This window comes from Mauremys reevesii, linkage group 4 (assembly GCF_016161935.1).
Source record: "Mauremys reevesii isolate NIE-2019 linkage group 4, ASM1616193v1, whole genome shotgun sequence".
NCBI lineage: Eukaryota > Metazoa > Chordata > Testudines > Geoemydidae > Mauremys > Mauremys reevesii.
In genome coordinates, this window is record NC_052626.1 from 33,367,805 (window position 1) to 33,394,770 (window position 26,966).

The window sequence follows — 26,966 nt, forward strand, 5'->3', positions numbered from 1 at the left end:
TCTTCCTTCACTCTCTCCTTGTTTTAGGATTAGACTGTTATGGCTCACAGGTAGTGTTTAACATATAGTACTAAACCAGTAGTTTGGGAAATCCACTCCTTTCTTCACATCATATGATTTTAGTCACTAGACAGAAGAGTTTTCTAAATGCCATTTCACTACAGCAGGGAAGAAGCATTACAGTGCAGGAAATTGAGGAGCACCATGTGAATTACAGAATCTGTAATCTAACTATGCCTTTGATTTATTTTTCCTCTGGACAGTAATTCAGAGATTTCAGCAAAATTGATCATCTTTATAGCTTAATACACATAATTTATTCAAATCAAAGAATCAATGTGTTTTTGAAAGATGAGATTAAAACAGTAGAAAAACAAATCTACTTTGGTTTAAAAACTGTTAAGATTTAATAAATAAAATTATCTAGAATCTGAATTTTATTTTTTTAGACTGGTATATATTGCATATTAATATTTTTCCTATACAGATGCTAATGGAATCTTTAAGGAATAAACTTATAATGCCTTTATCTTGTTTATTACATTAGTGCCTAAGGGCCAATCAATGGTGCTCCACTGTGCTTGGCACTGTACAGAGTTGTAGAGGGTCCCTGCCCTGAAGAGCTCACAATTTAAATAGACAAGACAGAGACAAGGTGGGGGAAAGGGATATAACACACAAACAGTGAAGAGTGTGATGGCAGCCACTGTCATTTTAGTTCCATGCTTTTTAGGAGTGGGTTTACTTAGGAGGGAGTAAGCTAAATGAATAAAAATGGGAAGGAGGGGGATGTTAAACTACATTAAGTAACAAAATATTTTAATTGACTAAAATACGAGCTAGCTTTCATACTTAGTGACTTTGGATACTATCTTATTAGATCAAAGGAAGGAGGGGCTGTTAAACTATGGGATCAGGAGCTGAAGCGATGTCGTGCCTTCAGATTGGAAACAGGACAGATGACTGACTGTGTTCGTTCTGTGTGTAGAGGCAAAGTAAGGCATGTTCTCTTTAATATATTGCTGTCAATCCTTGGGTTATTATACAGCAAATTGATATACAGAAGAATTTTTGCAGAATCTTTTTCTCATGGTTATTAGTTTGAATAATTAATACAAGTTGATGTCAATTTTAAAGAGTTACTGAAGAATCTAACTTTAATTTATAATTTAAAATGTTCTTAAATTAAAGGCTTACCGTGGCTGTAGATTATCTATCATAAAGCATACTTTCCAGGCCACACATAAATACACGTAAGGAAATACTAGTCTCAGTTAGGATGATATTGTGTATACGACTTGATTAAAAAACAGCGAAAGATCACTTTCTGTGTTTAGAACCCAGACCATTATAACAACTCTTGAATCGAATACATCCTTTTAAATTTGGAGGCAGAGAATAATTCAGTTTTATATCTGATGTCTGACTTGTGAACAGAAATTCAGACAATAAGAAGATTCACATGCCGATCTCTTCATTAACAAAATGTAATCCTTATTTGATTTCAGCAGACCTTCTTGATGGAATTATAACCATGGTTCATTTGTTACTATTTATAAGTATTAGCTAATATATTATTACAGTAATAATTCTTTCACCATTGTCTCAGGGGAAAATTCTTGTTGGGACAAGGAATGCTGAAATAATTGAAGTTGGAGAGAAAAATGCAGCATGTAACATTCTAATTAATGGTCATATGGATGGACCTATCTGGGGACTGGCTACACATCCTTCAAGAGATTTTTTCCTTTCTGCTGCAGAAGATGGGACAGTGAGACTCTGGGACATTGCTGAAAAGGTAGGTGTAAAGTTAATAGTACTAAGCAGCTATACTTTTAGCAAAAAAGAATCCAAGATTTATTCAATAATGGGGATTTAAAATAGTTTTTCTTACCATAGTCTGAGAAACTAAGCTAGTATAGTGGTTGTGACACTATATTTTGCATAATAAAGTATCCATTGAATGTTAATGAGAAACTGGTGGTTATGGATTATTTTGGAACATGCATAAATAGAAACATTTACTCCTCTTTTCCTGGTTTTTATTTTCTCACAGAAGATGCTGAACAAAGTCAGTTTAGGACATGCAGCTCGGACTGTTTCTTACAGCCCCGAGGGGGACATGGTGGCTATTGGCATGAAAAATGGAGAATTTATTATCTTGCTGGTGACCTCTCTAAAAATATGGGGGAAAAAACGGGACAGAAGATCTGCTATCCAAGACATAAGGTCAGAAAAGTCATGGCATTTATCTGCCCTTGAAATGTAATAATAATGAGCTGATAAAGTAAGCAAGCAATAATTTAAAAACAAAAACTCCACTCACATAAGGTGATTTATTTTATAAGGAAGTCCCATATGCAAAAGTTGCTATTCACCTGGAGTTTGTATACCTAAAACACCATATTAACCCCCTCGCAACCCAGTGTAATTTTCAAAGTTTGTGCTTTGAGAATAGTTTTATAATACAATATAATTTACTTTAGCCTGCAGAAGAGAAGAATGAGGGGGGGATTTGATAGCTGCTTTCAACTACCTGAAAGGGGGTTCCAAAGAGGATGGATCTAGACTGTTCTCAGTGGTAGAAGATGACAGAACAAGGAGTAATGGTCTCAAGTTGCAGAGGGGGGAGGTTTAGGTTGGATATTAGGAAAAACTTTTTCACTAGTAGGGTGGTGAAGAACTGGAATGGGTTACCTAGGGAGGTGGTGGAATCTCCTTCCTTAGAGGTTTTTAAGGTCAGGCTTGACAAAGCCCTGGCTGGGATGATTTAGTTGGGTTTGGTCCTGCTTTGAGCAGGGGGTTGGATTAGATGACCTCCTGAGGTCCCTTCCAACCCTGAGATTCTATGATTCTTTGATTTGTATAGTATCCATCGTACAGAGTATTACAAAATGCTTTGCAGAGAGATAGAATAGAGTGAATGCTTTACAGAGTTGGGTATAATGACTTCAATACAAGGCATAAAGAGAAAAAGGACATATGAAGATGGAGTAGAACAAATGGAGTAGAACAGAAAGCTGGAACCTAAGCAGTAGAGATGTCAGTAAGTATCGTCAGACACTACTTACAATGAAGGGGAAAGGGAAGGGTTCTGTCATAAGTGAGCCCACTTCAGAACTCTAGATTCAAAAGAGAAGAAATCACCTCAGCCTCTTAGAGGGAGAGAGAAATTCAATAGAGGTAGGGTAGTGCAAGAGAAAGAGTGACTCCTGATTGAGGAGAGTCACATGGAGAGGAGATAGATGACAAAATTTGAAATAGAATAGTAAGTGGCAGATAATAAGGCTAGAATATTAAGGTAAGGTAAGAATATTAAGATGGAGAAAGTTCATGGAGGGATTTGAAAATGAGGACAATTCTGAATTGGATATAAATAAGATGTAATTGATTGTAATGGAAGATGGGGAAGTGACAATATGGTTCTGATTTTGGTGCAAATGTAGTCAAGCTGCAGCATTCTGGATGATATAATTTAAAAAGTAAGGATTTAGGAAGACCATAAAAACAGAATAAAACATGTTCCTTGCCCTAGAGAGTTTATAATAAAAAAAATAGACAAGATTAGACAAGAGTTCAGGGGAGAGAGTAAGGAAAGATCATTGGTACAAGAAAGAATTAATTGATTCCTAGAATAAATTAGTTTTAAGGAGTGATTTCAAGACTAATGGCTTCACAGACACGGAGTAGGAACCAGTAGATTTAGCATAGGGCAGATTGAAGGTAAACATTGTGTGCAAAAAGGAGACAGTATTGGAACACCTTTATGGCGCAAAATACGATAAAAAATATAGCAGGAAAAGATACATTTACACAGTGGTGTGATCAGATACTTAATAGAAGAACTATAGGGATTTTCACATACCAATTTTGCCTGGCAGGTGTACAAACATTAACATTCACCAAACGTAAATTACTCCAACATTTTTATTTCAGTTTCAAATCTTGCTTTATATAGTAGATTATTCCTCCCTTTTCAGTTTTTTGCTTTGTAAACAGTGTGTTTTCCTCAATATTTATCTGATTAGATTTCATTTTAGCCACATTTCATTCAAGTGGTCCCATCCAATGGCTCTTCTCTCCATTCCATCCTTCATTGTTAAGAAAAATAAAATTGATCCTGTCTTCTGTAAATCTACATGCCCATCTTTTTAAAGTAGTGAAGATTAAATCTTCTTTCCAGCAACTGGAAAGTTAGTCTGGCTAGAATGAAATTCAGTCGGACCATGTGCAAAATGTTTTTGCTATGAGAACTCATCGAGAGAAGCAATAGTAATTCAAATATATTGTAGAGAAAAAAAAATCACATTTTTATTTCTTTAAATCTCTTCTATTACTAATAATAAATCATGCTGAAAGAGAAAGTAGGACCAGACAAATGTTGTTTTCTCTTGTCTTTCATCCCTTAGAATAAGAGCTGCATCCATTTTGTAACACTACCTTGCCAAAAAAAACTTGATATCAGAAGGTTGAAAAGAAAATAGAAAAAGAAATTCTAAGATCTTACATTTTTCTTCTTGTGAATTTCAACCTCTCTTCTTAAACTATTTATCTATTCAGGTTCAGTCCAGATTCTCGTTACTTAGCAGTGGGTACTAGTGAGAATGCAGTGGATTTTTATGACTTGACATTGGGCCCCACACTAAATCGAGTTAGCTACTGCAAAGATATCCCAAGCTTTGTTATCCAGATGGACTTCTCTGCAGATAGCCGTTTTCTCCAGGTATCAGTCATTTGAGATCATTGTATTTATTTTTAAGTTTGTAAGTAAATGTATTGCTCATGACGGTCTGTTAACACTTGTTCATACCAAATATATTAGTGACAGACACCATGCAAGGTTCCTTATGAAGCTCCAGTAGTCACATCTCAGTTTTGACCAGCAGTTCCCCCAGTATTTCAGTCCTGAGCCTATCATGGTTAGAAACTGATAGCTGTGTTAAATGGTGAGGTTGTTTGTGATAGGCATGTATAGATCACAAATACAAATAAGTTGTTTGGACTCATCTTAGTACCCGAGTGTGAGAAATAAATACAGAAAGCAGAAGTGTACTTCTGAATTACTAAAAAGTGACACTGACTGTTCACCTGCCTCATCACCTTATTGAAGCTGGGTTTGTAACCTTTTGGAAGTGAGAAGGAGTACAATCTTTCTTCCCAGGAATCATCAGGAAATGATGGCAAACCCTTCAGATTCTTGACCATAATAATAGAGAAAATGCCCCTGTGCACATCCTATCAGTACAAGCCTCCTCTGATGAGCACGCTACCCATGTTGCCATGGCTCTCACAACGCATCTACACATTTTGACCCTTTTCTCTGAGGTCACAAGCCCAAGCTTCAGGCTGCTGTAATTTACACTGGCCACAAATGGCTCCAACAGGCCAAAAATAAATATTGGGATCAGCATGGAGTAGAGATGTCCTAGCAGCACTCCATTTTCCCTACTGCACCAACATCAAGGAGGAGGAATAGCATACGAGCTCTTATGTGACCTCTTCACCACCAAAGGATCACACGCAGACTGGGGTGAGCCTCCCCAGGCCAATTAAGTAACTTTTAAGTCCAGTTTATACCTGCATTATTTACAACATTTACTCTTTTAATTGGGTGCTGTGTAGTAAGGAATGTACATGCATTTCACTCACATTTTATTGGTAAGACTTTTTTAAATTAAAAATTGATCACCATTTCTCATTGTTCTCTACTTGTATACATTTTTGGGAAGCATGAGATCTTCCCACAGAATACTTCCTCTGATTCTACTCTATTTCAGAGCCATCGATAATAATATTGAGTGTATAATTATATCCTTACCACTTCAAATATCTTCAAACATTTTTAACTCAAATGAACTCTTATTTCTGGATGTTCATCCTCAAAGGTCTCTACTGGGTCTTACAAAAGGCAGGTCTATGAAGTGCCTTTGGGAAGACAGCTTATGGACCAGGCAGTGATTGACAGAATAACATGGGCCACTTGGACCAGGTACCTAATTCACACAGATTCACTCTTGCTACTGGAGTAAAAGTTCAGATGTCTCCCACCTGGAAAGAAAACCATAGGTCTGGAAATGACCATATTATCATGAAGAATACCGCAACGCTACAGCGTTTGATCTATATTGTTCTTTAAAACATGCCTGCTTGATCTGGCAACAGAGTAGTTGTACATTATACAGTCACATGGGAAGAATATATAGACTCCACTTGAGACCACTGGCAATTAGTCCAGTCAGGGTATTAGATGCATATGGTCTCTGGATGGAGGTTATGAGTTTTCGTGCTCTTTAAGTACCCTTTACAGCTTTTGATCCAGCATATAAGGCAGCAGTTCTCAAACTGTGAGCCGAGACCCCAAAGTTGGTCACAACCCTGTTTTAATGGGGTCACCAGGGCTGACTTAGACTTACTGGGGTCCAGGATCGAAGCCAAAGCCCTTGGGCTTCAGCCCTGGGCAGTGGCACTCAGGTTACAGACTCCCTGCCTGGTGCTAAAGCCCTTGGGCTTTGGTTTTGGACCCCAGCACCTGGGCAGCAGGGCTACGGCAGGCTCAGACTTTGGTCCCCCCCCCCCCCTTCTGGGGTTGTGTAGTAATTTTTGTTCTCAGAAGGGGGTCATGGTGCAATGAAGTTTGAGAACCCCTGATCTAAGGCAACCTGAGAGATCATACATCCCATTTTCCCAGTTAATTGAATGTGTTGCAGCAGTAGCTGGAAATAGCAATTTGAGGGTAAGTCAGGAAAAAATATAAAATTGGTTTCAAATAAAAACCTGCATAATACAAGTCTGTGATCATTTAAGTTTTACAGAGCCTATTAGAGCATGTGTAGTAGACAGTGCTAGATTTTATACAGTACTGCTGTTTACCATATGAGAAAAATATGATTATTATTGGTGTATTCAAAAATATACAAAAGAAATCATTGTATAAACAGATTATATGATATTTAAAATGATATTTTATTATGTTTGGCATTAGTTTTATTTTTTTTAAACTACATTGTTTTATTTTACATTGTATATATAATTATTTTGATTTTTATAGAAATAAAAATCATTTTTCCATTAGGCTCATTTGACAAATCTGTAAAATCACAATCAATACAAAATAACAAATCCTGCAACATACCTTCATTCGTGCACTACAGGTTAACTGAAAAAATCATTCTTTTTAAAAACAAAAAATCACCAGCCCCATACATCTCCCACTTTCTCAAAACCCTGAACAAGAGCTGGGATCTGTAGCATGCCCTGAACTTTGGCAGACTTGAGCTACTTCATACCATTGTGGGGAGTGAATTCCAAAGTCACTGGGTCTTTAAAGAGAGAGAATGTCCTGCCAGCAACCCATTCCTTTTCAAAACAAAAGGGTTCCTGATCATAATCGGGATAGTATCAGATAGGCGGAGAATTTTCAGGTCATCAGGTTCCGAGACATTTTTGCACCTATTCATTTTATGATTTAATAGTGAGTTAATTTATTATATTCCTCATTTGTGTTTGAAAGAAACACTGTCAGTTGACCTAGCCCTAACTATATCATAACTTTATTTTAAAATATAATACTCAAGCCTGATCCAGACACATTCTAGCATCCCAAATTTTCAGCATATAAATTATAATCCATCATATAATCCAGTGCTGGGTTTCTCTTCAGGTTGTGGAATGTACATGTACATATAATTAAAGCTAGCCAGTGACCAATAATTCCATTTCATGAGGATTTTCGAGGTTTGAAATGTATTTTAGATCCAGTGCAGGATGAAAACCAAACCTTTCAAAAGTTTTTGCAAACTGGAAAGTTATTGAAATATCAGTTGTCAGAGCAAAAGGGTTAGCTTTTGATTTGGATCTCTTCTTTCTGGAATGGACCAGGGTCTACCCTGGACCTCGGGAACCTTTCGGTCAAAAATGCCATCAAAATTCATACATCTCCACAAAACATTTTGATTTCAGTGAAACAGCGTTTTCCCATGAAAACATTTCACAAAAAAATGTTCTGACTAGCTCTAATAGTAACATCTCTGTTCAACTTCTGTACATTATACTTCACATAATTTATTTTTCTATATTTGACAATTGCCTCGGTTAATTTTAACTATCAATTTCATCATCTGTTTTTTAGCGTTGTTAGCCATGTTATTTTTTTTTTTTTTGGTAAATTGTTTACTTTAATTCCAGATTCTCATAATCACAGAATACTATAAAAATCAGTTTATTATTTCTAAACCTATTGCTTTTCCTACAATGCATTAGTTGCCAAGGGGGCCCTCTCACCCTTCTATTTCAGTATTCTAGGGGATGAAGTAGTTGGAATCTGGTCCAGGCATGCTGAGAAAGCTGATGTGAACTGTGCCTGTGTCTCTCACTCTGGAATCAGCCTTGTAACAGGCGATGACTTTGGCATGGTCAAGCTGTTTGACTTTCCATGTCCTGAAAAATTTGTAAGAACCTTTTGTTTGTGTTATTGTAAAACAAAGTGCTTTTGATTTTGTGACATCCTATCTCTGGAGGGAGGGTGGTGGTAGTGCTTTTTCCCTGCTGAGTTTATAGCTTTTTAATGTATGCTTTTAATTGTAGGTCCATAGTCTTACAAGCTTGCTTGCTATCCAAGCTTTCCTAAACCCTTGTACAATAGCTGTAGCCACAATCCATGATTTCAAGTAATCTAAAAAACTAGCAATAGTACTTGCTTGCTATCTTACATTAATAAAGTGCCTTCATTATGAAGATCTCAAAGCACTCTACACATGTGGATAAGTAACACTGTCTTCATTTTACAGATAAGGAAACTGAGGCACAGAGGTTAAGGACTTGTTATGGAAACAAACTGTGACTGCACAGTATAAATTAACAGCAAAATGGTTGCACTCATGCCCCTATCTGTAGGTGATTTCATGGTAACAGTTATTTGGCTCTTAAATCCCTTTAGTCAGAAAGAACATAATGAAAATGTAGGGAAATTTAGAGTTCATCACTGGCTCCTGTAGCAAGGAGACAACTTTCTGAACTGTGAACAAAGAACATGGTTTCTCTTAAGCCATGTCTTCACTACCAAAAAAAAAAGTGTGTTCTGATGGGAAGCCTAGGCTTTAACTTGAGCCACTGAGTAACTCACATGAAAATAATTGCATTGTCTTCACAAGGACTTGTTACACACCTTTGTTTGAAGACAAGGCCTTAAGGCAGGAATCTGTAATTTCTGCATGGAATGATGTCAGAAATAGTCTGTTCACAAGCTGTAACATGATGGCCAGCCATGAAAGAGAGCCAGTGGAGGGAGCAAAGCATGAGTCAGAAGAAACAAGAAATTGGCCAAAAAGTAAAAATAAAAGGAAAGGAAAGAAATTTGGTTTTTAATTTTTTGCCCCCATTCCCAATGTCTCCTCCCTCTCCTGTCACAAAAGGTCTCCTTTATATGCAAGTATCTGCACATACAAATACTGCCCACCTCACAGACACCCATCTGCGGAAAGCAAGCTGTAACAGGGTGATGCTCACCTCTGCAGCGCCTCCTGCTGGCCTCCTGGGGAATTAGCTCGCCTGCCTCCAGAGTGCCCTCTGCAGGCTGGTGTCCTGCATGTCACTGGCCCCCCATGTCCCTCCCAGACCCCGCTGCCCCTTTCGCTTGGGGGCTGCCCCCTGGCAGTATCCCCTCTGTTTCTGGGTCTCCCCTCCCCCCAGGGGAACCCCCACCCATTATCCCCACCTCGCCTCAGTATCAGGCTACTGCCAGTCACCGCCTAGCCCCCGTTCACTGAGGCAGACTGCAGTGTACAAGCCACTCATCACAGGCAAGGGGGGTTTGGACCCGCTGCCTCGGCCTACCCCTGGCTACCCTCTGCAACCCCAGTCCCTTCTGGGCCTTTAACAAGGCCTGCAGCCTGGGGGGTTTCCAGGCCAGAGCTCCCCAGCTCCTCTGGCCCTCCCCCAGCCCTGCTCCACTCTAGGTACCCTGTGAGCTCCTAAGCAGCTAGGCCCTTCCCTCTCTAGAGGCAGAAAAAGACTGACTCTGCTCCTGGCCTACTGCCCTCTTATAAGGGCCAGCTGAGCCCCAATCAGCCTGGGAGCTGCTTGCTCCCAGCCACAGCCCTCTCCTGGGCTGTTTTAAGCCCTTTAAGGCCAGAGCAGGTGACCACCGTACTACACAGGCACATTCAAAAAGAGCAGTGGCGGGCTACTCAAGGAGGACTTAGGCATTGCCGCACTTGAACTTAGGTCTCCTACCTCTTAGGAAAATTCACTGAGCTACGGGGTATTTGGGGGCTGGTCTGTCTCAGTCCCTCCTGTTAAAGCTGATCTACAATGATATAAATATTTGTTGGAGCAGCATAACTAGAACCTGGGTCTCCCATCTCCCTAACCACTGGGCGCACATGCATGTGTGTACAATTGCTTTATACCCCACTGGATAAAGGCATTGAATTGTCTCTAAACTATGGGGAGGGAGGGGGACACATACACGCGCGCGCGCGCGCACACACACACACACACACACACTCTCACTCTCTCTCTCTCTCTCTTACTTACTTACATAGCTTCTGCTTTAAATGCATTTCATGAAATGACCCCTTTAGCCTAGGAACCTATGGAGCATTTTAGACCCTTCTAGATACATGATACTAAACATTATACACATACTCTTTCTTTCTCAAACAGTCCAATGAGGAGGATTAATGATCTTTCATGTTATTTTTTAGGCAAAACACAAGCGATTTTTAGGTCACTCGGCCCATTTGACTAATATTCGATTTACAAGTGGGGATAAATATGTTGTCAGTGCTGGAGGGGATGACTGTAGGTAAGTATATCTTTCCATTCTTCCCAAAAAAGTAATTAGAAATCTAATATGTTTACTCTGAGTGAACAATTCTTAATAGTGCAGAGATAATGTTCAAGTTCAGAATCTGAGACATTTAACCAGTTATGTGTTTGTTCCTTATCGTTTGTAAAGAAGCAGTCAAATATTTACAACACCTGAGTCTTCTTATTTAAGAGTGGTATGAAGTACAGAGATGCACTAAAATAAAAAAAATAAACTGTAATGGCCAATATAGTTTGACATATTTTTTAATTTATTGGAAAATAATTTTTATTGACGTTTCTTTTATATTAAACATATAATAATTTTTAATCTCTCTTAACTTTTTGAAAATGCAGCTTATTTATCTGGAAATGTGTGCATATGCTTCATTAAGAGAGACATGGAGCCTTTGCAAAGAAGATACTGCGGAAAATTACAGGCATGAAAGACCCATGAGCGCAATGAGACATTCTACAGTGCCCTGCATGCTTAAGAAATGGTGCTGATCAAAGACAGACAACAATCTGTCTCTGAAAGACAAGTGTCTAGAGTCTATCAGAAGAATAGACTATAACAAATATGCTGCGCCCCCCTAGATTTGCTACAGTATTGGATAATCCATGTATGGATTCCATTCACTGCCAGACATTGAAAAAGAAACACATGGATAAAAGGAAGAAGTGAGTTGTGGATCAATGTACAGTTTTCCAATAAGATAGTGGGGTTTGAATCAAGAGATGTTATTTCTGACCTAATGCTGTATGTTGATGCATTTATTATCAGCACGAATGTGTTTCCTTTAAATTCTGGGGATTGAATATCATTGAAACAGATTACTCCTTTTTTTTATTACTGAAAGGAAAACATCTAGCAGTTCTTAAATAAAACTACACAGTATTTTAATAAAAGATTAAAGTAATAAAATGGGATATGACATTTCTATGAATAGTCAAAAAATGAAGCATTGCCTGGTGAAGCAGTATAGTAAAGTTTGCTCCTTAGACCTGCAGTATTCATATGCTTAGAGGCCTGGGTCATAATCCTGTTTGATGAATGCTGTTAGGCATGCATGAACCCATTCTTTAAGGCTAATTTAGTGTTTTTGTTGCACTTAAACATTAAATTAGTTCCATGAGCAGAAACAGATTTGCTCACTTTGCGAGTGCCTTGCCCACAACCTAAAAGTCTAACTCCAGTTTTTGCCTTGCGATAAAAGTGTTCTCAGTGGAACAGAGATTACTGTTGTGTAACTTGACTGAGCTGCTAGCCTCTTTGCTGGAAATATGAAATAAGATAATTTTAGTCTCTGTAAAGACTGGGGTCATCACCAGTTGCAAAAACAGAATTTCACAGCAATAGGAATTGTTGATTTTATTTTCTCAGTATCACGTGGAGGATGCAGAGAGAACATAATCTTTCCAAACACTGGTATTTTGTACATTCACATTTTTTAACAGGAATAAAACTAGTTGGAAGAGATCTTTATTCAGCTCTCTCTCCTGATTGTAATGTAACATCCAATCATAACTCTTCTTTAAGTAAGCATGCATATTAAGGATATGGGCCTGCTTGTAACCCTTAGTATAAGAACATACTTTAAATGGCAAAATAACACAGACTTAAGCATTTTAGTGATGATAAACTCCAGGAGAAAGTTGCATTTTTGGTAAAACTGGGGAAGACTGCTTCAGTTGTTTATTTGAAATGATCATGCAGTGGAGGTGTGCTGTGGGCTATATCTGTTTTTTAAGCAGTGCAGTTATTTTTCATGCAACATGAAAGGGAGCAAAAGTAACTAGCTCACAGGTTGCATTAACAAAGTGCTATTAAACGTGAGTAGTGTTGCTATGGTCACAGTTGTTATTGTCTACTTAAGTCAGCGTTTGTTAAGGACAAATGGCATTTGATTGAGATAGAATAGCAGTTGTTATTCACCTCTTTTATCATTTTACTCCAAGTAAATGTAAAAAGGAAACAAATAAACCTCAGCACCAACTGTAGATCTCTTGTGTGTGTGGTGGGGAGAAAGGGAGAGATTGCAGAGAGTAGATGAGAAAGTACGAAGAGATTCAGCCAGACCCTGTACTCTTCCATGTCCAACAATGCTTGCTGTTATGTAATATAGGCCCTACCAATTTCACAGCCCTGAAAAACATGTCACCAACTGTAAAATCAGCCCTTTCCTGGAAATCTGATCTCCCCTGCTGCGGGGAGCCTAGGGCTCCAAGTTGCTATTCCGACCGCGTTGGGGAGGGACAGGAGTTTTCCTTCCCCTGCACTGCCGCTCTTGGTTGGGAGATCAGACCCACCTCCAGAGGCAGTGCAGAAATGAGGGTGGTACATCCTCACTTCTGCGCTGCAGCAGCCCAGGAGCTAGGATCTGGGCTTCCATTCCTCCACCCCCCACTCCCCCAGGGCTCCTGCCACAGCACCAGGCAGTGAACTCGGGGCTTCCTCCCACAGTGGAGCTTGCTGGGCTGGGGGCTTTTGCTCCCAGTGGCTGCAGCTGGGGCAGCCTGGGCTCTGGGTTTCTGCCCCTTCACTCCCTACCCACCCGGCTCCTGCCATGGTTCTGGGCGCCTGGGGGCTTCCACTCTGCAGTTGCAGCCAGGACTCGGGGCAGCCCGGGTCAGGGGCTTCCTCTGCTGCTCCAGTCAGGGCAGTGCAGGCTCGGGGTTTCACCACCACCAGCCACTCCAGCCGGGTCAGCCTGGGCACCTGACCCGGTGGCCTCTGCCATGGCTCCAGGTGCCGAGCTCAGGGTTTCCTCCCCCAGCAGCTCCTCCTGGGGCTGAGGGCTTGTGCTCCTGCCAGCTGCAGCCAGGGCAGCCTGGGCTCAGAGCTTCCGCCACCCTGCCGCTCCAGTTGGGGCTCCGAGCAGTCCAGACTTGGGGCTGCCCGGGCTCAAGGCTTCAGCCCCGCAGCTGCAGCCGGGGTTCAGGGCACGCAGGCTCAGGGCTTCTTCCCCCGCGGATTCTACCGGGGCTCAGGGTGACCTGCTAGGGGCTTCTGCCCTGAGGCTTCTTCTGGGACTGGAGCGTCCATTTTTCCTGGGGGATCTCAAATTGGCGAGGGGGCTCTGCCTTCATCTGTCCCTGGCATGAACTAGCAGCTAGGAGCCCCCAGGTGGGGTGTTTCCAGAAGCACTGGGGGGAAATCCTACCCACCTTCACCTCCGGGAACCTCCTCTAACTGCAGGAAGCTGGGAGGGTGCTAATTTTGGGACCCCTTAAACAACTTTGCAAGCATTCCCCTCCTTCCCGCCCCCCCACCCCCCGATTCCATTTTGGATGTGAACCCTCACAGTTACAACATCCTGAAATTTCAGATGTAAACATCTGAAATCGTGAAATTGACCAATTTTAAAACCCTCTGGCTGTGAAACTGACCAGAATGGACCATGAATTTGATAGGGCCCTAGTAATATTCAACACTATTGACCCAACAAATAATCTTATACAATGTGTTTCCTATATCTAACTAGAGCGTCTTTCACAATAGAAAAATGTATTGATCTAATATCAAGTGTCTCAGGCAGGCAAGATTTGGAACAGATGATTTGTTGCCATTACCACTAGAGTACAATAGTTTCACTAACCACACAGCTGCTGTTCTAAAGTATAAGGGGCTAGGACTAGGGTCTGTGCTAGGGTACACCAATGACTCAGGTGAATTGCACCTGACTGACAGATGTGAGATCAGAATCATGCTGCAGCTTTACTCTTACTGCCCATTATTATTATTTAAAAATTAAGTTAGCATTTATCTATGCTAGAGAAATCAATTGTCAGTGTAGTAATTTGTTGTTTTGCACCCTGTGTTCCACCACTGATTCAGTGCAGCTATACTACACATCTGAACATAGTGTAAGATTTGCCCTTGCATCCATGCTAAGGCTGCCTTACACCAGTTCAGATGGGATGACTGTCAAAAGCTCCTTTAGCTAATGAACCTCTTTAAATTGCCAGCTGAAAGTCATCTTTCTACGTCTCCCCATCTACCACAAATCCTATGCCCACTATCCCCCAGTAAATCTTCAGCCTGTGACTTGCACCCACCCCCTACTTTCCCAGAGTATCCTTTTCTCACACTAACCATTCCCCGACCACCATCTTCAGTAGTGCCCATGCTACGGCTGTGCCACTCCACTGCTAATTTGCCAGCTGATACTTTTTCACTGAGGAACCACAGAGGTACATCAGAGCACAAATACCAGCACACAATGCACCACAAATCACCACTGGGGCTGTAGCAGGAGGTGCACAGCTGCTATCTACACTCCTTCTACCCCCAAACTCCTGAAGCATCTGTTCCCCCATTTCTGCCCCCATTTGGAGCTGGGGAGAATAGTGTCTTAGCTGCAGATCTATGGGGGCAGAGTTCATGTTCCACAAGCAAACGAAGGAGGTTCATTGCTGAAGAGAGTTTTTGTCTTTGACAGCAGTGGGAACTGACAGCTCACCAATCGTGTTAGTGGGATGTGTTTACACTGACACACAAGTCAATTGTGCCTCAATTAGGGTTTACACTCACTAATGTTAGTGGTGTAATTTCAATCAGTTAGGTGCCATGCTGCTAAGTGAAACTCTTCTGCAGTGAATACAAGGGCCAACAGCCTATGGAACATTATAACTGACCATTGGTACAGAAAAATGCCTAGTGTGCTATGGCCTTCTAAAACCTGGAAGGAAGGAAGAATGTGAAGGGCTGAGTGGTAGAATTGTTCTGGAAGTATGCAGGATAAATATGGGGTCTGGAGGCTATAACGACATTGGGAAAGGTGCCTTTCCCTTAGCTATGCAGCACTAAAAGAGGGTACTGAGCCCCCAACACCTTTTTTTTTTTTTTGTATCCTGCCCCTCAATCATACAGGTTCACTTTCTAGTTTGAAATGAATACAGCTCTAGGATACCTTTAAGGTCCACAAAGTAATTTCTTTTTATATTAAAAATCTAGGTTTCAGAGAAGCAGCCGTGTTAGTCTGTTTCCGCAAAAAGAACAGGTAAAAAACTATTAAACCCATTATACAAGTGAAAGAATAACACATGCTAGTCTAGATACCCATGAATCCATCTGTTACTGAAAAGTATTTAAATTAACAGAGAATTGACATCCTATGCACAGACTGGAATTCTAAAAAAATCATCTCAGACTTAAACATGACCCTATTGTAGTCAAAAGAGCCAAGATGTGGAAAAGGTTAGGGTAGAGGGGAGAACTAATGAGCCAAATGCATTGAATCATTTTAACCTTAAATGGCTCAATTTTTCTTAAACACATGATCACTGGACACCATTATTTGGATCTAGGAAGGGGTTGGGGGAAGAGCAACTTAGTTTAGCACGCCTTTTGAGTAACTGAACGTATGCACCAATAAAGTCAGTATTTAGCTAGAACAAAAATCTTAACAATGAGCATAATCAGAAGTTGCTAGAGTTACCCTAATTACAGAAATCTGGTTAATGTTGGCTGATACCTGCACCACCTGAAAAACAGCACACGGCACCCAAATAACTATTTACATGCTGTAAGTGGATAGCAAGCCCTAACAGTATGGAAGGATGAGCTATTTGGTTTTAATATATACTCTTCTTACAGCGGCAAAGTGACATGTTTTCCTGTTTGATTTATCAGCATAGTAGATGCAGCAAGCCTTAATTTTTGTCAAAAGCAAGTGGTTTTTGGTTAGAGTGTATACAATAGACAAATGTCTTGTTGCTAGCTTTATTTTGGCTAGTGAGTGAATCATTCTGTGGCCTTCTTCCTGAATGTACCATGCCTAAACAAAGGGAAGAAAAAGATATTGCAGGTCACAATTTAAACTGCCATATTAGTCATAGTAACCAATTTGACTGAGCAGCCCTAAATGTGTTCATATATATGCTCTTTCATACCTGCAGACTTTCCTGCCTCTTGTCATCTGTTCTTTTTTTCCCTAATGTTTACAGTACCGTTCATTTTTACTTATCTGGATAAATATGTGAGCATGCCAAAACTTACTATGCACTCTTTGTACCAATCACTGTGGTATTGTCAGACCAAATCCTTGTCTTGATTTTGGTCCTCTTCAGCTTCTAGTCTTAAACCAAACTGGTCTTGAATGCCTGATTATTTAGGCGAAAGAAAAGGGGGTGCATAATATGGAGCGTGGCTGCAACAGATCTGCTTACCAAATCATTCACAAATAACTGAATACAATCTCAGCAGTTATTGAGGGGTTTTTTTGGTCACATCTACTTGAGTTATCTATAGTAAAGCTTCTAATCAGGATTGGGCTCCCATTATTATTATCAATGTAAAAAGAACTAGGAAGACAAGAGTCCATTCCCCAACTATAAAAACAAGGGGGGGGGGAGTTTGCAAAAATGGCATACAGTATACGAACATGGTAATGACAAGCAAAAGTTAATTCCACTTCTTTAATTATGGAGGATGTGCTGAAGGAAACAGGAAGAGGGAAAGAGTAAATAAGAACAATGGGGTGGGGAGAAAAGGAAATAGTAAGGAAGGAAAGGTGGAGAGTGAGGTTGCCAATGGAGTGACAAGCAGAAGGGGCAAGTGGTCAATGAGTTAAACCAGCAGATGAAAAATGTCCAGATTTCAAATTGAAAGAACTGGCAGCTGGTGTCGTTGGCAGTGAAGAGGCAGCTGCTAAGAACGAACCCCTCTGCTAGTCTGAGTGGAAAGTTACTGGGCACTGCCCCACCCCTTTGTTCCTGGGGAAGTCACAGCTGCTCCCAAGGGGTAACTTGAGGCTTGGCAGCGCCTGCTTTACTACCCTCCAGCCTGACAAAAAATACATTATGTTTTGCCCACACCCCAAAACGGGGGTTATTTTAACTGGCCTAACCTGATAATGTCCAGGTTTCATATTGCTGAATAACAGGGGTATTTAAACTTTTCTTTAGTAGAAAAAAAAACAGAATTGTGAAATTTCATAAGATGTTACATTGTGAAAATGGTGCCCATGAGCTGCCTGCACAAATTACAGTTGCTTAGGAGGGAGATGCACAAATCTCGCTAATGAGCCTGTACTTATTAGTTCATCTTTGAATTACTGACAAATTATATTGAGATGGGAGTTACGATTGAGTACAAATCAGTAATTTAAGGATTCAAAAAAAAATTAGTGCTTTTGTGAGCAAGAAACAAATAACTCAGGAGAGAGTTTAAGGCATAAGTTAAAATAAATACACAAATGTGTGAAGGTATAGAAATTGAGTCACCCAAACAACCTCAACTCTGCCCTATAGTGACACTATGCAATAACCATACACTTACGATGAGTGCATAAATGTTTATAGTCCTAAATTTGATTAAACTGATTTTAAAGTCTTCCCCCACCCCCGTCTCCCCAATGGTGGTACTAGAAGACAGAGTTAACATTTTGTGTGTCTTATCCATACCTTAACACATTTGGATTTCTCTTGTACTTAACCTAAATCTGAATTTCCTGGGTTTGTAATGCTTGTTTTGGGAATTGTTACAAGATTCCAGTAATGGTTTTATCTCTAAATTACTGATATATACTGTTAATCTTATCTTTAATATAGAATATTTCCTGGGAGTTTTATATTAGTTCAAATGTCATAGAAGAGCACTAAACAAGAAACCCAAAGAGAATGTTGCTATTTTATATTTGTAATGATTTGAAGAGGGTGGTATCACCCTTAAATCTTCTAGGACCAGATTCACCAGATATTTTTGCTGTTAATCCCACACAGGAGCAGTGCAAAGCAACTGGAGCGTACTAGTCAATTTCTCCTAACACCTAAACTCCACGTTCCCCAGAATGCACCCATAAAGAAATTTCCTTTATTCCTTCCCCCCTCCCCCAACTTCCCATTCACACCTCTCCGGAGTTTCCCATACCTGTTGAGTCAATCTGGTGTAACAGGTAGTTCTTTAAAAGAAGTTTTAGGATTAGTGTTCATTTTCTGCCATTTTTCTTAATTAAAAGTTTCTCCTTCAGCAGGGGCTGATGAATATAAGAATTGCCTGCTTTCAAAGTGGCAGCCATCTAGTTCACTCGTCTGAGACTGTAGCAAAGATGCCCTCTTTTAAAATGGCCACTGCCTCCCATTGGTGGCCATTTTGAAAGAGGGCATATTCGCTAGGTAACGGCACTTTCAGTCTCACTCCCATGAGGACAAAAGCAGCTAAGGCAGCTGTTTTGAAAGAGTCAAACTAATTAAGATGTATTTATAAATTCTCAAAAAAATCATTCTATGCCCAAAGGGGAAAATGCTGTAATTTTGGAAGGTCACACTGTATCTTCCTACGTAATAAAGTGGCTGCAGTCCTACTTTCAGTACAAGACTTAAAACACAAAACTTAATGCTCAGCCATAACTATGGAACGGTGACTGGCACTTCCACAGTTCCACAATTGTTTCAAACGTGTATTATATCCAGGACATGCTTGATTATTTGGAACTGTAGTAAATTCATTTTATAAAGAAACTCCAAGTGTCACCACTGACACAAACTGCATGATAAAGCTGGTTTACTACTCCTTTGTGAAATTCTTGGTGCTGTCAGATAATGCTTTCCATAGTTCTAGCCTATTTTTCCTTTACTGCTACTACTTGTCATAGTGTTGTGGTTTTTGGGCTTCGAATAGCTACTATAATTTTAACATGAACAAACGGTTGGTACTTGTGAGCATTGTTTAACTGTTTTTAGTTCATTTCTGAGTTTACAGCATATACTAAGTAATGGAAAAGCTGCATTATTAATGTGTGAAGAAAGGTAAAATGTACATTTTATGTAAAGTTTAACATAAAAATAAGATCAAGACCACAGTAGTTATTTAAAATAATGTAAAATCAATCTAAATGGCATTCATTAGAAAAAATTCCCCTTAGACTAAAATTAATATTTTTTTGACTTTGTGGGTTGGTCACCTACTGTTTTTATTAGTGGAGCACATCAGCAGATTGCCTTATGCTAAACTTTGTGCAATAAGTGATAGACATCAAAGCCGCTGAAATTAAACCAGTGTAGGAATTAATCTGTTTTGCTGCCCTATCATGATTGATTCACTTTTGTCTCATACCCAAAAGGAAAAGATGCTTCTGAAAGGTGCAGCTAGTTAATGGATGTATTTGAAAATTCTATTAAAAAAATTTCATTTGCAGTTTTACGTTTCATTTCGGGGAGGGGAGAGAAGGGATGGAAATCAGTGTTTCGGTACTATTCTTCATCCTATGCTCCTCTGCTCAATTGTCTAGGAAAATTTCTTACTGAAGTTCTTTAAGCTTAAAATCATTGATCCAGTTGTCTTTTTAGATTGTTTGTGTTTCATTATGGTGTCTGTCAGACAATCCCTCTTGCTTTAACCAAAAAATGTACTCTAAACTAGTCCAAAGGTGTATGTTCATGTGTTACTGTAATAAGGATCATGGTTTTAAGTGTGCTCCCATTTTGATTTTGGCCATGGCCATCTAATCCCTGTAATCATACAATACTGTAGTTTTTATGTTAATTTATGCAAAAATTTGAAGATTTAATTTAAATATTTTAAAATAAGATTTTTTTAAAAATTTGAATATGAACTAAACTTTGATGAATTTAAAATATTATTTGTGCAGATAAAGTAATTTCCTGGAGTGTTCAGAATTCAAGAATATATTTGTCACATTTGAGTTTAAAATATGTAGGTAACATTGTTTTCTGATATCTAATGTAAATAATTGTAAAAAAAATATCTTTTGTATATTTTTGTGAAAATGTGGTTCCCCAAAAGATACAAAAGATTTAATAAAAAAAGTGCATTCATGTTATTGTTTAACAATTCATATCATTTGAACAGATGAATTACAGATTTTAAACTATTTCTACACAGTTACCATTTATATGGGTTTATCTTTGCTATATAAGTTACAGGTGCTCCCTGGAGGGAGATGATTACAACAGAGTATTTGCAGCAGTGTTGAGTGCTTGAAGAACAATAAAGTCTCTTGAGGATAGATTCAAGATGGTGCCTTCTCCCTACACTCATCCTTAAAATTGGATTTCCAGTTGAACTGCTTGGTAATTCAAAAACAGTGGAACAACTCACTTTATTTAAAAACAATTGCTTACTAATGCCTACTTTCCCTCTTACCTTTATCTTCTACTGTCAGATTATCAGGGGCCTATGTACTGTTCCTTGAATAAAAAGAAAACACAACAACTTTCCATCTGCACAAGAGGGTAGTTATTGTTGTACGCATCAGGTACTAAAAGTGGATGTGTGGGAACTGAAATCACTATCGCACTAAGGTGTCAATTTGACTGTGTGTGTATATTTGGCAAACACTAAGGCCATTTCCCCAAATAAAAATCATGTAATGACCATTTGCATTGGTGGAACAACCCTTATAAAAGAAATCTATTCTAGTTAAAAAAAATCTTTGATGGCTCTACTCAATAATCTTTACGCAAAGAAAGAACAGACTAAACCGAACAGTAAAATACAAACCAGGTCTTGAAATTTTTAATGGAATTTAAAGTAAAAATTTTTCCCTCCACAGATGTTCTCTTCAGAGTAGTAGTAAAAAAAAAAAAAAGTAAAACCAGCTATTAAACTTACAAATTTGGAAAATTAGAGACATTTCAAGTATGCAATAAATTTCATTTTATGAAAACTATATATATTCAAACTTCCAAAGGTGTGTGAAAGGTTTTGTAGTATCAGGATTTCCTCTCCATCAGCGTCCAAAGGCAGCAACTTTCATCCACAAATTGTATGATAATTATTCACTGGGAGGGGGGAAAACCACATAATTAACAAGCCTATTACCAGTTATAGATGATTTGACAAGTGTTGTCCTAGCCTCTTAATGATTCAAGTATCAAGACTTCCATTTCAGGGGATATTAAATGGTGAGAAATGCTCAAGAGAGCCAAGCATTTAAAAAAAAGTGAACATTTTCAAACTTTGTGCCTAAAGTTAAGTTCCTAAATCTCTGTTTAGGCACCTTAATAAAGAGCCTGATTTTCAGCTATTTTGAGCGCTTGCAACTTCCACTGACTTCAGTTTCCAAAACCTGCAGCTGTTGCTGACACCGCAGGATTTAATCCTAACAGTGCTGGCATATAAAGAGATGCAGATTAATGGTATAGATTTTTCTTAATGGGTTTTATGACATACTTAACTCTGGGGACAGCAGATATAAGTTACCAATTAAGTATGAGGAACAGAAACAAATTACAGGTACTATTCACCTTCAACCAATTACTTGCATAATATACAGAAAGAAATATGTAAGTTCTGCTAATAATTTTATCAACAGCAATCTTAAACTTAAAACAAGAAACACTCAAGCATTTACACTTAACACAAGCTATTTCAACTTTAAACACTGGCTATTTTATACTACATTTTGTAATCTTTCCCTCTAAGCCAAAATTTTTACAGGTAAATAAATTCCCCTCACGTGGACATTTTCATAATAAACTATACCATTTTCTTGGTTCAGAGCATTAAAAAACCAATGATACCTAGAATGCTGGTTAATTCCCACAGCATTTTGTAGACTAACCAGTGATAGGAAGAAGGCTGTTTTGCTATGATATGAGGAACACTAAAAGGAGCAAGCAGACCTGACCTGAGACATGGGGTGTCATGTACCATGACATGAGACCAGGAACAAGGAAGAACAGATGTGCAGCTTACAGTCTGACTCAAGGGAGCGCAATGCACTCTACTTAGTCTTTGGGCACAGGCCTGGAACCTTGTTTGCTCTATGCCACGCCCTCACCGCAGACCTCTGATTTTTCACATTTCTAAGGGTTGAGTTAGTAACTGTTTAAGTCACTGTTCAAAACAACAAAAACAGAGTTCTGATTCAAAGACAGATTAGCCTTTGACCATTGCTACACAACAGGATTGTGAAATAATTACCAATCTTAGGCCCTAACCCAACGAACATTTATGCATACATGCAACAGGGCTACTCACGTAAGTAAAGTTACACATGTGTATATATATTCAGATGATCAGGGCTTTAAAAGCTAACCATGGTGAAAGATTGCTTAGATTACCTGGTTTGAGTTCGAGTCCATTTCAAGGCATGACGTGGAGGTACAGCAATAGTGGGATGGTAGAATGGGCAGTCTGGTCTTGTACACTGGGTGTTAAATCTACAGTGCTAAAATTAATTCAGAGAAGACTAATTAAAATTAGCGCTCCTAAAGCCACAAACAAGATATCGTGGCACATTTTATACACGAGTACTTATTACTATATAGTCCAAAATACCTGATGGGCAATAATGGGTCAATAATTTTTAAAATTAATAGCAGTGTCAATTGAACCCACTAATGGCAGGGGTTCTGTTTTCTATAAGGAAATGTTCTATCAACAGGATATTTAATAAGTGATCATGAAATTATAAAAATGCAAATAAAATGTACTAAAAAAACAAACTGAAGACTGCTAAGTTGACTGGCACTTGGGAGATTCATTGTTTTAGAGATGGAAAAAAATCATCTGCTAAAATGGCAAATGTATTCTCCGTGTCGTAAACAAAAGGAACCAATTTTATGATTTTCTCATACTATTGATCCTGAATGCCCTGAAGGAAACAAAATTCTCTTAGCAATGCACTGAGTGCTGGAGACTTGTGATTAATACATTTAAGAATCCATTATTCCTCATTCACATCCAACCCCCTTGTCTCAGGGTCCCATGTTGCATCCTGTTTCAAGGACTCTAAAGTTTAAAGTGTGTATAGTAAAAGCCAAACTCACTAGGTTTTTGTCTCTAGTGTAACCTTCACTATGTTAGTATTGTAAAGGTGTGGCGTCTAAAGATTTACTACAGATACTGGGATTTCTCCTCCCCACGGTGCACTGCAGCAGTGAATTTTCTTCTACAGCCTTTCTGTCATTCCTCCACACAGGAAGAGTTTAGATAAGGGGTTCGTTTTGAGTATTCCAAGAATCACAAGTCCTTGTTACAAAGTCACTAAGGCAATTCATCATTACAGTTAGCTACTAGACCTATGCTACCATATATGGAAGAGCAGCAAGAATTTATCTGCAATGACGAAAAAATACGTTGTTAGATGATTTTACCTTCCACTTTTCATCTCTCTAGTGACTTGTAAAATTATATTACTGTCCTGGAAAACAGTATTTCTTGGGACCATCAGTTATTATTGGCTGGGGAAATGGGTGGGTGAGATTCTGTGGCCTGCATTGTGCAGGAGATCAGACTAGATTATCAGAATGGTCCCTTCTGACCTTAAAGTCTATGAGTCTATAGTAGAAGAGATTCAATCACATCATTGCCTTCTAAATCTCGCTCTCTGCTTTCACAATGATAAAGCAGCAATTACAAACCAAAAGTGAATTAATTATTCAATTTAAATGAGGGTATTTCCCTTCTTTCATCATGTCCCAAACTGATTTCTGAAAAAGATCTCAGGCAATATCTCACTGTTGACATAGTGATTACATTTTGTCTAGACAGAAAGTAAGAGTTTAGGAAATGTATTGTAATGTATTTCTTAATCAGATCCTAGAAAGTACTCTAAGGCCTCTAAGGGTATATCTACACAGCAATGGAAGCCTAGGGTTAGTGGGACTTGAGTCAGCTGACCTGTGTCAGGGAACCCTGGGCTTGTGCATCTATACTGCGTTTTAACTCTAGGTTAAGGATGTTCTGACTTGTTTTACCCTAGGGCTCTGGCGTCCACACTGCACTGCACAGACCTGAATCAAAATAACCCCTCTTAGTGCCAACTACATCGGTCTCAAGTCTAGCCCTATGAATGTGTTACTCTGTGAGGAAACTACTGCCCCCCCTGTTTCCTAACTGTGACAGTGCTGTTGATGAGACTCAGGTGCCCATATGGAGCACGAGTTGCATCACTGGTGCCTTTGGTGGCTGCCTCAGTAGAATGAGTGCAGTTTGAGAAGACTTTATACTGAACTATCATCTAACCTGTGATTTGGGCTTCAGGTTGAGCCACAGTGGCAGGAAAATGCCTTTGTGCACCTGCTCTGAGGATAATTAGGGCATCAGTTTCCAGGGCTGTCAAACTATTAAAATGAAACTTGCAATTCCTCATTTTTAAAATAGGATGTTCAATGAAGGTGTTTTGTTTGGTTGGAAGTTTGACAGAAAATTGTGGTTTCAGAGGAAAAAACCCACGCACATCCAAGCCTGGCTACTGCCCGCTGCAGGGCAGTGAAGTGCATCCCCAGGGCTTGGGATGCACTGTGCTCCAGCACCTCCCAAGGATCTCTTATCCCTGCCCCGTTCATATCCTGGGAGGCAGGGATGTGAACCCCCGGGGGCTGTGGGCAAGTTTTGGGGCTGGCTCCCACTCACCACTCTGACAGTGCACACAGCCCAGATGCCTCTGCAGACGCAGCCCTAGGGAGGGCGGGGGGGGCCTGAGAGCTGAGTGAGACCACGCGGCTGCCCTGAAGGGATGGAACGGTAGAGCTCCTGGCTCGGCACAGCCAGGGGATGGATGACCCTAACAGCCTGGCAGTTGGGAGCTGCCTCCCACCTGTCAGCTTTTCTCCCTGCTCCGGGCAAGTCTGTGCAAGGAGGAGCTGGAGCTGCAGGAGGGTGCAGGAAGGTTTAGGGGCTTGCTCCCACTCGCTGCCCGGACAGTGCACGCTGCCCAGGCACCCTGTACATGCACCCACAGAGGGGACCAGAAAGCAGAGACCAAGTAGCTGCCCTGCAGGGAGGAGGAGCAGATGAGGTGTTGGGGGTCATCCTCCCCCGGCCATGCTGAGCCAGGAGCTCTGCTGCTCCCCCTCCCTGCAAGGCAGCCACTTAGTCCCTGCTCTGCTCTCTGGCCCGCTCCCAGCCCTACCCCTGCTCCCCATGGGAGCAGCAAAGTCTGGCTGTTCTCTTGTGACCCAGAAGGAGCTCTCTGCAAAAAGCTTCTTCTGATTGGTCTCCATTGAAAACCCTGCAGGCTCCCTGATAGTGTGCTTGGAGACCAGTGTTCGGCAGACAATGGGTTAACTCTGATCTGGCCTGCTTCTGTTTGCAATAGACTGCAACACAGATTGTCTGTGGGCATAGAGAGGACTAAGGAAGTTGCCCCAAGGAACTCTGGGATACATACAGGACCTGAGTCAATCCTGGGTCACATGCACACAGGAAAGCAATAGGGCTTGGACCCTAGGTTCCAACTTAACATGGGCTCAGACCCTCCAGTCCTGCAGGGTCCTGGGCTCCTAAGTTCGAGCCCTAGGTTAGCACAATTGGTTTGTGGATGCGAGGGGGTTAGGCTTGAGCCCAGGTTCAAGCCTGGGTTTCCATTGCTGTGTAGACATACCCTAAAAGACAGACTGCTCACGAAATCGCCACATGTATCAAAGGTGATTCTCATAACAAAAGAGAAGATTCCCTGTCCACCTTCAGTCAAAATTCATAGCACAAAGGTACAGCTTCCTCTTATAGCGAACACGAAGAGCCGCAAGAAAATCTCTAATGTAAAGAAACACAATCCACAATTAAAGGCAGCCTTTCCTTTCTTCTCTTCCTTTGGTGGCTATCTTTACCAAGCCGATCACATCTTTCTCTGGAGATACTCTCAATATAAACTTTTAAGTGTGGCCACTTCTGGATGCTATATCCTCAATGGGATAATCATCTAGCTGTGCATACGCTAAGCCAACTCTATGACCCCAGCTGCAGGAAAAGTGAAATCCCAAGTCAGCATTTATTGTATGCTCTCCCCATGATATCATAGAATATCAGGGTTGGAAGGGACCTCAGGAGGTCAACTAGTCCAACCCCCTGCTCAAAGATGGACAGATTTTTGCCCCAGATCCCTAAATGGCCCCTTCAAGGACTGAACTCACAACCCTGGGTTTAGCAGGCCAATGCTCAAACCACTGAGCTATCCCTCTCCCCTCCTATGTTCCAATCATTCCTCATAAGCAGAAGAGTTTGGATTAGTGGTTAGCTATGAGCTGACACTGAAAACATACCACAGTGCCAGTCTGATGTAACTGAACAAGTCTGATATTTAGCATTTTCTACAGTTTTACTAGACCAACAAAAAGAGTTTAGGAAAGATCATTCAGAAATGTACAACTATAAAGCAGTGCTTTTCTGTCTCTCGTTTTCAAGCTATAAATTGATTACGTTTCAGATACAAATTATAGAAGCATTTCTGAGGATTGTGTCATAAAAC

General features: G+C 40.1%; 2 protein-coding genes across 8 annotated transcripts in view; one reads left to right on the top strand and one right to left on the bottom strand.

Moving 5' to 3' along the window:
* EML5 (EMAP like 5) overlaps positions 1-13,035 on the top strand; it is a 327,745-nt gene extending 314,710 nt beyond the window's left edge. For all 3 annotated transcript variants that reach the window (XM_039537037.1, XM_039537038.1, XM_039537039.1), the window contains 8 exons: positions 881-995; positions 1,610-1,798; positions 2,057-2,229; positions 4,561-4,723; positions 5,886-5,989; positions 8,294-8,447; positions 10,704-10,804; positions 11,164-13,035. In XM_039537037.1, the coding sequence (XP_039392971.1) occupies positions 881-995; positions 1,610-1,798; positions 2,057-2,229; positions 4,561-4,723; positions 5,886-5,989; positions 8,294-8,447; positions 10,704-10,804; positions 11,164-11,200 (1,036 nt within the window). In that variant the 3' untranslated portion in view covers positions 11,201-13,035. The remainder of the gene's footprint in view (positions 1-880; positions 996-1,609; positions 1,799-2,056; positions 2,230-4,560; positions 4,724-5,885; positions 5,990-8,293; positions 8,448-10,703; positions 10,805-11,163) is intronic.
* Positions 13,036-13,038: 3 nt separating this feature from the next.
* Positions 13,039-26,966, bottom strand: part of ZC3H14 (zinc finger CCCH-type containing 14) — a 47,599-nt gene continuing 33,671 nt past the window's right edge. For 2 of the 5 annotated variants that reach the window (XM_039537041.1, XM_039537044.1), the window contains exons 16-18: positions 22,837-22,943; positions 20,915-20,958; positions 16,518-16,586 (exon numbers count right to left, since the gene is read on the bottom strand). In XM_039537041.1, coding sequence (XP_039392975.1) covers positions 20,946-20,958; positions 22,837-22,943 — 120 coding nt within the window. In that variant the 3' untranslated portion in view covers positions 16,518-16,586; positions 20,915-20,945. Of the gene's footprint in view, positions 16,912-20,914; positions 20,959-21,259; positions 21,553-22,836; positions 22,944-26,966 lie in introns of those variants that run through there. The other 3 variants (XM_039537040.1, XM_039537043.1, XM_039537045.1) reach the window with 3 other exon arrangements.